This window comes from Pituophis catenifer, unplaced genomic scaffold, assembly GCF_029215685.1.
Source record: "Pituophis catenifer annectens isolate HBS135680 unplaced genomic scaffold, rPitCat1.0.hap2 SCAF_6, whole genome shotgun sequence".
NCBI classification, from domain to species: domain Eukaryota; kingdom Metazoa; phylum Chordata; class Lepidosauria; order Squamata; family Colubridae; genus Pituophis; species Pituophis catenifer.
In genome coordinates this window covers 41,352,050-41,367,089 of record NW_027256886.1, presented here as the reverse complement: position 1 = coordinate 41,367,089, position 15,040 = coordinate 41,352,050, and the positions used below count along the sequence as shown (strand labels likewise).

Genomic DNA, 15,040 nt, shown 5'->3' with positions numbered 1-15,040 from the left:
ATGAAAGTGTGTCAGACTCTGAGTCCATTGCCAGTGATGTCACTAGAGAACCCAATCTTTCTTCAGAAATAGAAGAAACATGGCATAAGTATTCCAAAACAAAAGGAGATAGGTCTCCTCCCAAGTGTTTCACAAAAGAGTTTGGATTTATTCAGAAGGAAAGTGTGGAATTCCCTTCAGTCTTACATGTAGCAACAAGCAAATATGCCTTGGAGTTATTAGCACCAGAATCCAAAATTGAAGACGTCAAAGGAAAGGAGCAGGTATTACCTTACAGTATTACATCCACAGGATCAAAGGCTAATAAAAATGATTTTGTGTTACAGACTGAAGCTTTGTTAAAAGTGGGGACAAAATCTGCAAACAGAGAGGCCCACTTCTATACCCATTCAGAGGATCAAATTAAAGGTGCCAGTAGAAAAGAGAGAATGAGCCCAGAAGCAGTAACATTGGTTAATCTCAGAACAAACTCTGAAAGTTCTTTGAATTTTTCTGAAACTTGCTGTTCCTGCTCGGAAACAGTTTCCAGAAATAGTTTGCCTAATATTCATTTAGAAACAAATGGAAGTTGGAAAAGACATAATGAATCTTCCAAAATGAGGTATAAAAAAGATTGTATATTTAATACTGAGTATAGTCAGAAGAATATTTTTGACAATGAAAAAAATGTAGAAACAAATTTGTATTGCAGAAAGCAGAAACTCACAGATTTTAAATCTACATTTTTGGTGCCTTCCACAAAGCCAGGAAATTTGGCAATGAAATCATGGCATAGTTCTGGAAATATAAACGGTCAAGATATTAGAGAACATATCAATGATTGCCTTTGTCTGGCAGATAAATTAAGCCAATCATGCTCCACATTGCCCCTAAAAGAATCAGATCATGTTCATATTAAGGAAAACAGAGACTGTTCAAAATCCTTAAAAGTGGGAAAAGACACAAATATGAAAGGGTTATTTCTTACTCCTCACTTGATTTCAAATGAAAATATACAGAAGCAAACAGAAAACTCCCATGGGATCAACAAATCCCAGCTCTGTGGCCTTACAACAGAAGGAACAGATACATCTGAATGTCAGTCTTTGGTATTATCCCACCTGCCAAATTCCTCAGAAAACAATTCTAAGAAGAAGAAATTTTCAAATATGGGATGTATATCAACACATGTAAATGCCAGTGTAGTGTTAAAAAAACATCTGAAATCAAAGGATCAGATAGAAATTAAAGGGTTGTCTCCAAATCACATTAGTTCTGAATCTCACAACTGTGATGTTCATGTCTCAGAAAGATACATAGATAAATGCAATGTGGCAAATAAATATGACCATACTTGTGTTGTTCATGCTTCCATGATTAATGTAGACGTGAACAAGGAAAGCAAATGCATCAAAACTCAAAACCTTGAGGCTTTTCTTAGAGCATCTGAAGTGAGAAGTGGGCCAAATGTAGGCCATGAAAAGGCAGTTGAGATTCTGACATCAAATGGAAAAGATTTTAGAGAACAGGAACCCAGTACATCCAATATATTAAGATACCCTTTGAATCATCTCAATAATATAGAAAAGAAGGCTTGCAATTGCAGTAATGGTAAAGATGTTGATGTCACTGCTTTTGAAGTAGCACTAATACCACATTATATGTGCCAGAAAGAAAAATCAGATAATATTTCTGAGTTAAAAGCTTTATTGATGGAAACCCCTGGTCAAGAACTATTGCAAACAAATGTTGAAGTTGACAACTCTTTGGCTAAATTTACTGAGATACTAGAGCATGAGAATTCCAACTCTCATCTCATCACCATCATGGATGCCACAAAATCAGAAGAATCTCCAAATGGAAAGTCCAGTTGTACAAATAACATGTTTTCTGTGCCGGTGTTGCCACACAATGAAGATGAATTCCTGGTTAAGATGGCTCCTGATAAAAGTTCAAGAAACACACATTGTGAAGCGGATGCAAACATGCTGGACTCACTGTCTTTGCCAGTCTCTGCAAAATCTACGGAAACTAGTTTAGTGAACAATACATCCACAACTAATTTACTTTTAGAAAGTACTGTGCAAACCTGGAAAGAAGAGGGGTGCATAGATATTTTGTCCTTAGCCTTGCCTGAAGCAAATAGAGACATATCACTAAGAAAACCATGTCAGTTGAATGGTGATTCTGTCTTAGAGACAGTACAAATAACAAACCATGAATCTCAAACTCGTGGCTATACAGCAATGGATGAATCTATGATTACAAATGCAGAACAGGATGCTTGTGTAAATATTGCAAGAACACAGGAAATAAATAGTATAAATATATTGTGCCAAGACATTGTTGATGATGATGAGACTCATCTTCAAAGAAATAAAATCAATGCTAAGCAAATTAATGGGGAAGAAGACTCCAAAATTTGTGATGTAATACATGAGGAAATTGCTGTTTCTCATATATCAGAATCAGATAAAGTTTTTTCAACAGAAAATTCAAAGTGCATTAGTAAAAACTACGACATGAATGTGAATCCAGATATCTGTGACACTTCAGTGAAAATCGACACACAAGATAATAGCACCAGTGGCCTAGATAATATCAGCATGGGAAGTGCAAATTGTGAAGAGATGGACAATAATATAATTAGCTTTTTTGGTAGTAACAATAGTTTCTATAAGGCAGTGCAGAGAATCAACAAAGTGGGTGCCATAGAAAAGTCTGTTAAGTATTCTAAATTTTTAGCTTTCCCCAAGATGGCATCCTTCAAGAAATCTAAGCTAACATCTCCTGACAATCAAGATAACATGAAAACTAAGGAAGTAACATTTGATAGTGATAAAGCAGATGAAGTAGATGAAGTAGAAGATAATTGGAAAGACCTCAATTCTTCCACTTCTACTTTGCAAAACAAGGATCAGTGCCTTGCAGAATATTCAGATGACGACGATTTATTCTATGAAAGACCTGCTGGACTTTTCAATAGAATTAGTCTGAGAAAAGCTTCTAGCTCTGGTCGGACACTCTTAGAAAGTGCAGGCACATATTCTTCTTCTCCCATGTTAGCCAGGGTAAAATGTGGAGAAGGAACAACTTTAGGATTTGTAGAGAACAACAATAATGAGTTTACTGAGTACCCTGATGTCCGGAAATCCTCTCCAGAGAATGATTTTAAATGTAACAAAAGCATAGATAGCAAAAAATTCCGGAGCCGTTTGGCCTTGGCCCATAGATCCTTTTCAAGTTTTTTTGAATCTAAAACTCTGGAAAAGGAAAATGCTCAACAGAGTCCAAAAATTTCATTAAAAAATGAAAAAGTGAAAGCGCACCAATCTTGGAAAGCTTTTCTAAAAAGCAAGGAGGCAGATAGTCTGAAGCAAAATCCCTGTTCAAATAGGAGCTCTGGAAACTTTAGTAGAAAAACATTGAAGGAAAAAAAGGAGTATCAAAATGGACAAGAATTTTTTAAATACAGTGTTTCTAATGGGTCATCTACAGGAGGTGGGCATTCCTATTCCTTTGGGCCTGCTGATTTTCTACCTATAGACACCAGGAGGAAGAGGAGAGAGTCATCCTATAGCCCAGATTGTAGTGGGAAAGAGAAAATGATGGGGAATGATGGGAATACCTCCTATGAAGAATTCTGGCTGAAATCTCCAATTACTCCAATTGATCTGCAGTCATCATTTCCCCATTTCACTCCTTCTTGCCCCCAGTTGTCAATGTATGAACGTAAAGACATGCCATGCAGGCCTATGAGTCCCAAGCCACAGAGTCCTCGAACTGCTCATCAGCGCATGGGCTTCCATTATCCTGGTAAATTAAGTTCAACTTCATTGATATCTCTTGGAAATATCTCTGTTATTGATGGCGGTTTGGAAGCACCTGAGAGGCCAAAGACATTGAAACCCAGATCTATCTTGCAATCCATGCACTCATTAGATAATGACTATTTGAGAGAAGACAGTGGGATAAGCAGTCAGTCACAGATCAGCTTAAACACTACTACTTCAATGAGTGATATAATCAGAGATGAGGTGAGTTGCTCTGCAGGAGATTATGTGTATTGGCACTGAGTATATGGAGAAGGATGTAAAAAATTTTTTTTGTTACGTATCTTTTGTGGAATTCTGGGTTAATCTGGATGTCATGCTCAACGTTATAAATTTCATGTTTTGAAATAACTTTAGAAACTTGCTCACAAAGACATATGTATCAGAGCTATTCATTTGTGTAAATTTTTCAGAGAATTTGGAAATAAGATGAAACAATAATGTAAGATTCTGGGTATAAGACTGTTCAGAAAAAATATATATAGCGCTAACTAGTTTGTTTTCATGTTTCATAAGTATGTGAGGATATGGTATTGTAGTCATAGATTTGCTTTCAGAAGTAACCTTTGAAAAATGGTGCTGAAAGAGTGCTTCTTTTCATTTCTAGACAAATGCAGGTTTTTCATTTTAAATACCTGAGTTAAAATTCAATGATGGTAATTTTCTCTGTTACTGTCTTTTAATGAAGGGTTAGGTTTTTTTAAAAAAAAAACTTTCAGTAAAGATGTATTATACGAGGCTACATTATCTGTGCAATTATGCTGCAACCATGCATACAGATCAGGAGACACTTTGCAGGATCCAGAGAAGATTCATATTATCTGCCCTCCTATAGAGAAGACAAAGGGATGGTCAAATATTAAACTACTCCATTAATTATTGAGAGGCAGAAAGGTATGCTGGCATAAATGGTTCTGTCCTGATGGCTGAGCCCTATTCTGCCAATGTAATAAGAATGGTGCCCAGTGCAGTTCTTTCTATTTAAATGTAGGAGAACTTAAGAAAGCACTTGGTAGCTGTCTCTGACTTTACAGCCCCTTCTACCAAGCAGGAAAGTAGCCTCCAATTATTTTTCCCGATATGTGCTGCAGCAGGTCTCACAGAGAGTAAGGAAGTTTTTGGTGTGTTTAGCCAGCTGTCAAGAAGCCTGCCTTATAGGTTATGACATATCAATTAGGCTACAAGCACAAGGGAGACTGTAGGTTGAAATAGGAGTGAATTGATAGGAAAACAGCTCTATCCTAAACTAATGCTGCTAGGGAATGTTAATGAGTCCACATCTGTCCTCATGGGCAACAAACTTAGAAGTAGCCCATAAATTGTAGCCCAGAACAGAGTAGGCAAAATGGTGCTTCCAGAAAGTAATAAAACCAGGAAAAGTATGGCCAATCCTTTATTAGCAGAAGCAGTGACAACAATGATGACCGAACCAGCAACGTACAGCTGGCTCTCTTTTCCAGTTAAAACTAACCTTCTGTGTAGCACAGGAATAGCATCTGTCAGAAATGATAATCCAGTATTTAAACGCAAGTCTAATATTCTTCCATAACAGTGCTAAATCCATAGTTATAATGACCCTGTATAAGTTTGTTGAATTCCTTTTTGTAGAATTTACATCTGTAAAATTTAATTTCTGGCTGAAATAACAGAAAGGAAAAAGGGACATAGTTCTTAGGGGAAGGCAGCATTCCAAAATTAGAGAGCCATCTAAGTGTACCAAACAACTTTAGGGACAAAAATCTTGTTATCACTAGGGTAGATAGTGAACTGTCACAGCTAAATATAACTTTATTGTGCCCTCTGGAGGCAAGGTTTTATATTGCAAGGTGTTCCTTATTATAGGCCCAACAACATAGAGAATTCAAAGGATGTTTAAGAAAATAGCTAACTGAACTTTGCTAATTGTATATTCTTAGCAGCAGAATCAATTTTAAGGAACTCTTGGTCAAAAGTCTTTTGATGCCTGTCTTTCTAGATTGGTTGGCTTACTTGATTAACAGTTAAAATAGCTGTTTAGAGTTTTCTATGTAATTCTATGAGTAATGCACGTGGGAGGGGCATTTGAACTGGGACTGCACCATAAACAGAATATGGCAAGTGAGCCCTGCCATGTGCTGCCCTGGAGCAACGGTTCAAGGGTATTTACACTATGCTGAAATATTTTTCCTTGGTACTTATATGAGTATGTATCCAGGCTTTACATGAAGTTAATACAGGTGAGTACAAATCCAGGTTTCATTTAGATTGCAGCATCCACACTGAATCAATAAAGGCTTTATTTATAAGACATGTTATAAATGATGTTACTTTAAAAACGGACAAATGTAATAAGATTTTCCAGATTTGTAATGGCCGCTTGCAGTGAGCTGCCCAAAATGGTCAACAAAGAAACATGTTTTAAAGATATTTTCACCTGTTATTTGTAAAATAGGAACATTCCCAACAAAGTGAAATTTCAGCAGAAGAGAGGTCAGGTGAAAAGCATGGTCTTCCTTACCGAAAAAAGTCTATTCAGATGCCAGGGTCTTTGGATTCAAATGTAGAGGACAAGGCCTGGATCCTTCCCTTCTATATCCAGGAGGGAAAGATAAAAAAGCATGTCCAGCAGAAGAGACACAAATCCCTATACAAGTGCTTCAGCTTTGATGATACATGGATGGAGAGAAACCGAAAAAGGACCTTTGTGAAAGAGGCCCAGTCAGATAGAGAGAATGAATCAAGTAACTTCCCAGAAGATCAACTCAATGTAAGGAACCAAAGATAATTTGTCTGTTCTCTCTGTTTGCATCTCATTCTTCCCTTTCAACAATTCTGTTAACTAGTTCTTCTGCTTCCTTTGTTTCTAACACAATATGGCAATTTTGTGTTCACTTTTGTGAGGCTAATCATAAAAGAAAAGATTTATCCTGACAGATAGGTCTTCTTTATTGTCTCTCTTGTCTCATATAGGATGCATGGTGTCATATGTACATACTTATGATGAGTGGATTGAAAAGTATTTCTATTTTAGAATATAATTTATATTTTAGAATACAAATGACATAAATGCAACTTTATTAGAAGCAGTATTAAATATTAAACAACTGCATGGAGAACACTAGGGACCACACAATATTAATTTATTCTCCCCCCTCGTGTAATTTTAAGAGCCTTCTTTTCCTTTTAAAGTTCTTCAAATGACTTATCTAGCATTTCTGATATCTACAAAGTTCTTTTCCCTCAGAGAATACTCCCTGCTTTCCTTTAGCATTTTCATTTACTCTTTTTTATCCAGATTGTTTGGATTGAATATAAGACTTAAAAAAAAACAGTAATCTTTTTTGAGTTCAGGTTAGCTCTTTTTGTAAACGTGTTACTACTTTTTTTCTGTAGGTTAAAACAAAATCAGTTACTTCTCCAGTGGCCACTGATACCCTTCCTCTCAAGTTGCACCTCTATTCCCAGAGCACACCTACCGGACTAGACTGCATGGGCTTGAGGCAAAGCATCTCCTTTCCTGGTATGACCACCTTTATTATTGGATATCTAATAATTTACGCTATAATTTGGTTGATTTTGAATTGGTTTAGTTATATTATTTGCATCAATTAGCTTTGATGGAAATGGGTATTCAGCAACACTATCTTTATTTTCTTCAGTTCCTCTTTTGTATATATTTGTATGCATTGATCTACCTCAGCAGAGATCTTATAGTGGCATGACCAACTTGTTTATTTTAAGAGACACCGCTAGTATTAAGCTCATTAGTGTTGGCATAAAATAAAGTGGAAGGACTATAGATGGCAATTGCTAAAGTGATGACTTTTAATATTGAGTTTGACAGAATCCCTTCTGGAAGGCTTTATATTTGAAAGAAGGGTATAGTATTGGCTTCAAAGGAATCATGCTGAGTTTGCTTTGCTGCTCCATTTTCTTTTCAAGGGAACTTGACAACTGTTTTCTAATGTCTTCCGTTTCACATCTGTAAGTGTAATCCTATTGCTTTATAAGTTAAAAATAATGTTTGCAAAATGACTCCTTTTAATTTAAATGTAATTATGATTTTTGTACTCTGAGACTTCAGTGCTTACTGAAAATTAGAATGCAGGAAAATCATCAGTAGAGGATAATAATAAGCAGGTTTAAATGAAAGCTTAGAAATCCACTTTTTAATTCTCCAATGCAGAGATGGAGCACAAAGATGTCCAAGATGTTCAAAGGTATTACTTGGACATTTATCGTAAAATATAACTGCTGGTTATATTGTTAGATTGCTTCATCAGTGACATTGCTGATGAATTACTTCTAGCTTGCTTGCTTTTTAAATAGGATTGTATTTATTTACAAAGTTCTTAGAAACACAGAGGGAATTAATGTGACTGCTGAATTTATCTTTCTTTCTGTTGTTTTTTTTCCAGATGCTTTCATTACAATTCTTTCAATGTTCTGTTACCATTAGTATGAGATTGATTATAGTTTAAACAGAAACAATAGAAAAATGTTTAATAGGACGAAAAGATTGGCGAACTAGAGATCCCCCAAGTTTAACAAAGCTTTAGATATTTTTCCTGGAAAGGAAACCGCATAGTATTTATGGAAGAAAGATATATATCAAACTGTATGGTAGCTGTTATTCTTATGAATGGCTACCAACACTTGTTTTGCATGCAGCAAAGTTTTGTTGAAACCATTATGCCGTTTCACTGCCTGGAATTCAGCTTTTAATTAAAAAAAAAGATAGGAATAATAATAATAATAATAATAATAATAATAATAATAATAATAATAATGATAATGATGATGATGATGATACACATTTAAATGTTCAGTTGACTGAGTTTCATGTTTAATGAATAAAATATAATAATGATAATGATAATGATAACAACAACAATCATTGTTAAACTTGTACGCTGCCCAATTCTTAATGTCTCTGAATGGCTCACAACAATCAAAGAAATTACAATAGATATAGATAATACAATTAAAAAATTCAAAATTAAAGGTAAAAGATGGCAAGTGTGATAAAATGAGGATCTTATTTTCCCTGGAGGTGTTAGTAGCACTGTTAATGCACAATAATAGGTTAGATCTGTATCACTCTCTGCTTAGGAACTTTGTCCTGAGGCACATCTCTGATTACTTAAAGTTGCTAAGTTTGAAAATCTTTAGTTTAACATACACAGGCTTGACCTGTAAATACATGGAAAAATTGGGCAGTTTCAACTAATGAAAACCCATGAAGGTTAGGCATCCAGGTGGAGGTCACTTTGGAATTCTCTTTCTGACCAGTATAAAATCTAAAATACCATTAGAAAAGATCAGGGTTCTAAGGTCCATGAAGGAAGGATGAGACGTAATGCCAGTAAGAATAAATTCTCTACTTTCAAATTTCATTTCATTTATGAAGGATCGAAGTCTTTGGTTCTTTCCAAACTGTCAAAATAATATATAGTAGGCCCTTTTTATTTGGAATGTTTCAGAAGCTTTTCTTAAGGGAGATGGAGATATCACATTTCCTCATCATTAAACTGTAGTATTTTGTCACAGACAGTTTTATTTTATTGATCTTCTCTCAGTTAGCAAATCAACGACAATAACTACTGGAAAATGAAAGGTAATCATGAATTATAATTAAAGATTGCTTGTGTTATTTCACTAGTGAGAATTACAGAATTGTCTTCCTTCTCCTCACTTGTCTGTCCCATTTAACTGAACTTCTTAGAAGCTAAATGGTGTCTTGATGTAGCATTCAAGCATTATATCTTTTTAATCCTTACAAATGAAGAAAATCCTAGAAATACATTTTCCTTTACCTGCAACAGTGCAATGTTGTAGTTCCTGTCAGTTATTAAAAAAATAATAATATTTGTGTGTATGCTCTTCATGGATGATTCTCTCATCCCCATGTTCTCCAAAAATTATCCTGTAGGGTTTTAAACCTCAGGTTTGTAACCAAATGCCACTTCCAAATATGATTGTTTTTGTCTATGTAAGTAATTTTGGAAAAAGAGAAAAGAAAAATACCATTGCTCTTTTCCTTCTTTCTGAAACATTCCTATATCATGCAGGAATTGGGATTTTCTTTTTCATAATTTCAAGGCATGTAACATTCTAATTTCATCCATTCCAGTACTTATTTTAAATAGCCAGAAACTTGAGTTACCTATAAATACATCTAATTTCTTATCTACGATTTGTGTTCTTATAATGTTGCCCTTACAGCAACTTAAAACTCACAATAGCTAAAAACCTATTTACAAGTTTACAATGTTTTATTTGATTTATAAATTGATACTGTTCTATATAAAATATTTCATTTATATTATTTTCATATATATCAATTTTATATATATTTCATTTCCATACTGATAAATACTTTTTACCAGGGTTTTTTTTTTTTTTAGCAGACTACTTTGAAGTCTTGAGAAAATAAATATGGAATATTTTTATGCAATCTGATTTAGAATTTACTGAAAAGAGAAACACTGCTGTCAGAATACTGGATGAAGCCAAAATCTCTTTTATTTTTCAGGCTTAGGTTACAAAAAGTAACAATATCAATGTTGTTTTCATTCTGAAATGTCTAAAACATTAGGAGATGACCAGTGCTACCAAGAGAAGATATATTTTTGAAGTTCCAATATATCAATGCCTAGTTGAATTTTACGAATTGTATGGTTGGAAGATAATCAATGAATCACATTGCATGGTATAGTCACACACATTCCAAGTCCCAGATTTTCTTTTTCTTTTCTCCAATGTGATGTATTCCAGATGCATTAATGACATGCTGAGAATTCCTAGACAACAATGATGAATCTAGTCTTTCAAATCTCAGCTGACCTGGAAAATACCAAGTTTGAGGAAGACTATGATATGATTACATTATTTATGTACAGTATTTTTTCTTCCAAAGACTTCACTTTATCCATACTCAAAACTGGAAAGTACGGTTAAAATATCATATTTCCCAAATAATTGTAAAACAGCATGAGACATTCTAGTTTTCTTCTTTATCAAACTTTTTTAAAAAAACAATTTTAATGCATTTCAAATATTAAAGGATCATGGTTTTAAGTTAACATTATCGAATATATTGATTTAAAAAGAATAAAACTATAATTTATTGATTTATGTAGCAATTTATATACCACTTAGTTCCAATCCTCAAGAAGGTTTATAATAATTATGAAACCCATGTGCTAAAAGAATCCCCACCTAATCCACCAATAATTACTTAGAGAATATAATCAACCAAATATTTAAAGAATATCTAGTAAAAAAGGCACATATATCAACTAAATATTTACCAAAGTATAATGGTTTTCATAGCTTCCCCAAAGTTAATAAACTGGGGACTTATTATTTGAGTCATCTTAGCAAGTACACTGTTCCACAGACTAGTATTAACTCCTGAAATGACAGCTTACCTCTAGTTCAGGCTATAAAGGAAATCTGGAAGTTTGTATATTTGCATGTTTGTATTAATAAAATAGAATTAGCTCATTTGGTTGTGTCTCCTGTGTAGATTTCCTGAGAAGGCTGACATCTATCTTTCATGTCTAAAAGTACAAATCTCATTTACAGTCTGAGAATTTAGGGTGGGTCTCTTCCTCTGCCCATTATGCACCTATAGGCTATGCCCTTTCATTCCCCCATATCTCAAGTTCATTCCCACATAAGTTACCCACAACAGGGTCACCTATGTGATGTTTGAAAGATTAATACCAACCATTTGAATTAGACTCTGAAACTAACTAGTAACCAGTGCAGTGATCAAATTATATCAAACTATACAGGTAATTTCATATACTTTTTTTTTAAGAAAACAGACTTATTGATATTGTTTCCTGATTGCTTATTTGTACCCTATGACTATCATTAAGTGTTGTACCTTATGATTCTTGATGAACATATCTTTTCTTTTATGTACACTGAGAGCATATGCACCAAGACAAATTTCTTGTGTGTCCAATCACACTTGGCCAATAAAAAATTCTATTCTAAACAGACTTTTAAAAACTGTTACTGAAAGATGCTGAATCTGGGGATCCTTGTTGGTGTCCTGCCACCAGTAGCCTCTCACCGACCAGTTCGCTCCCATAGAGACGGGCTCCTCGGGGTGCCGTCGGCCAAACAATGTCGACTGGCGGCCCCCAGGGGGAGAGCCTTCTCTGTGGAGGCACCTGCCATCTGGAACGAGCTCCCCCCAGAGATACGGAGGATCCAAGACTTACGCATCTTCCGCCGTGCCCTAAAAACGTTTTTATTCCAACAGGCTGGTCTGGCCTAACTCTCCCTTTTAAATTGGCTTTTTAAATTGACTTTTAAATTGGGTTTTAAATCTCTTTTAGATAAATTTCGATGTTTTAATCTTTGAGCCTAAATTATTTAATCTGTTTTTTAATAGTTTTTAACTTTTGTATGTCTTTGTATTTTATTTATGGCTGTTCACCGCCCTGAGTCCTTCGGGAGTAGGGCGGTATACAAATATGAAAAATAAATAAATAAATAAATAAATAAATAAATAAATAAATAAATAAATAAATAAATAAATAAATATGGCATGAAACTACAATACCTTAATTATCAATAATACCTTAATAATAATAAATAATCAGAAGGAAGGTACTCAGCCGGAAGAAAATTCTGGTCTCTGTAATAATTAGTTTCATTCCAATTGCCTATATTACAATCCTTTGAGAAATGTTGAAGGCGATAGAAGGAATATTTGTCAGTACACTGTAATAGAATATTATGTGACCAAGTCATGGAAGAGTGCACTAATGATTTCTGAAGCTCTACAAATCAAACTTCACCTCTGGGTAACTGAAATAGCTTCTTAGTGAAGGAAGCTCAGTTCACAAATGGTAGATTTTCAAACTTGCTTGCTTGCTGATATAACAGTACATCTATGGTCTTTTGCAAGCTGAGAGGAAGCTCTTATATGATTAGGTCAGCAATGGAGTGCACAAAATGAAATAACTTGTTTTATGATCTGTCCTGCATAACCCTTCATATGTAAAATGAAAAGCATGAGAATAGAGAATGCCATGGTAAAAATGGCTGATATGTGAATTCTTTTCCTACATGATCTTCTACAGCCTCAAATAACAACAATTTACTAAATTTGTATGCCACCTTACTCTCAATTACTGTTCACTTTGTTGCTTACTATAATTAGAAACTCTCTATAATTAGGTAACACAATTGATAAACAAACCCAGAATTTGAATTGTTGTTACTTTTATTATTATATTTTTAATCTGTCTTTTTATACATAATTCAAAGTGGCAAACATGCGTAACATTTAGAATAGCTGTTTTAAGGTCCTGGTTTTCCATTCTGGTATCCATTGCATCTACCATAATGGCAAAATGCTTTTAACTTAGCCGGAAAGTTTTCAGACACAGCAAACCCAGATGGGACTATGGAAGATACAGATTGGGGACCAAAGGGGCACATCTTTATATATAGTATAATTAATCAGGTCAATTTATATCTAACTTTTTGAGGAACTGCAACGGTATTATGTTACGTATTATGTTATGTAAGACATCTCATAGCAAATTTTAATTACTTCCACATTCTTCCAGCATCTTTTAAAATGCATGTTAATCATACATATCTATAACTTAAATACACACACACACACACACACACACACACACACTATACCCCCCACACATAAAATACAATAAGTATACAGTATATCAATACGATTGTAAAATATTTTTATTTATCTTTTCCAAACATAATGAATAGTTAAAATAAATACAATGTTTCATTAAAATACATCAAAATAGCACTGATAATCCTAGCATAGAGATAATAGCAGTAACATATAAAAATTAGATAATAGTAGAATTAGGTGGCATTAGGATCAGGAATACAGTTACAGCCAAAAAGACTATATCCCAAAGATACTGTACATTCCATTTATGAGTACAAGCTAAATTTCTTATATACATTAAAAGTGGTTTCTAAGGATGAAGCCTGCACTTGGAATAAATGTTATGTTAAAACAACAATGTTTAGTATCATTTCCTACCAACGATATTGAGAATCTGCAGCAAAGGTCATTTTCAAGACTTGTCCTAGAACTCTTTTTCTTGGCTGAGTAGATATGCATTCTTTCCCTCTTTGAACTGGCACAAAAGTAGAAATTATGCTTCCCCTACAAGCTGAGCTTTATTTTACTGGGAAATGGTACTGTCTTTACAATTAATGTGGGAGAGTCCGTGTTTGCAACTGGTGGTTTCCTGGCTTCACTCCTTCCCTGCTCTGTGTGCTGGCAGATAAAACAACCATAACTGCTTGCCTTACTGTGACTATGTTCTTAGAAGGGACTGGTTGTCTCCAAGTGTTTTCCCGCTTTATACACCTCCATAAACTTGGAGAAACTTTAAGGGTTTTTTTTTCTATTGGGGCTATCAGTTTCCCAGGAGATCATTATTCCAATAATGGGGGGGGGGCAATCTAGAGAAACTGTACCCTTAATCAAAACTACCTTTATGTCATAAGATCAATATTCCCTTGTAAAGAAAAAAGAACAATTGAAAAAATGGGAAGATAGTCATTCTAGATGAGCTCTTCACTTATCCTGTGCCTTTCCCTTCTCTCTTTCTCTCTCACTCACACACTCATGCTGGCTCTAGCCTTACTTCAGTCAGTGTTCCCTTCAGTGGCTCCCTTCCACTGGCTAGTCAGCTGGATACCGATAGTCTTATGTAAAACAAACAATAACACCAAAATTAGTAAAACCCAGAAAAAACCTCCAGATATCTATTATAATATATAGGAAAATACCCATTGAATGGATATGAAAAGATGTGCCTGCAGGAGAATGAAATGGCTAATGGGAACTGGGCAAGATCAAGCCCCTGGTCAGGTCATCAACTATATAATCAATATTTTTATATGAAAATATTTGTATCAAGAAAAGAAAAATGCCAGTTTAAAATGGAATAATTAAAATCAACTTTAAGGTGTTTCTGCAGCAGGGTAGGGAAGCAAAGTTATGAGGCCCTATTCCTTGAAAATAATCAGAAAAATATCTTTGTGTCTTAACCTTTGTAAACTGTCCCAAGACACTGACAACTGAGCAACAAAGAAAAAATGAAATGAAATGAAATGAAGCATCTCATTATTTTCAAGAAATATCTCTTTGTATAAAGTTCTGAAGTACTCTTATGTATGATAGGTTTGGAAGTGTACACCCAAGTATCATTACAAGCAGGTTGCAA

The 15,040-nt window shown here is 34.5% G+C and overlaps 1 protein-coding gene across 2 annotated transcripts in view; it reads left to right on the top strand.

The window, feature by feature from the left end:
* Positions 1 to 2,518: 2,518 nt before the first annotated feature.
* Positions 2,519 to 15,040, top strand: part of ARHGEF4 (Rho guanine nucleotide exchange factor 4) — an 88,688-nt gene continuing 76,166 nt past the window's right edge. For both annotated transcript variants that reach the window (XM_070945313.1, XM_070945312.1), the window contains exons 1-3: positions 2,519 to 4,016; positions 6,244 to 6,558; positions 7,185 to 7,311. In XM_070945313.1, the coding sequence (XP_070801414.1) occupies positions 2,586 to 4,016; positions 6,244 to 6,558; positions 7,185 to 7,311 (1,873 nt within the window). In that variant the 5' untranslated portion in view covers positions 2,519 to 2,585. The remainder of the gene's footprint in view (positions 4,017 to 6,243; positions 6,559 to 7,184; positions 7,312 to 15,040) is intronic.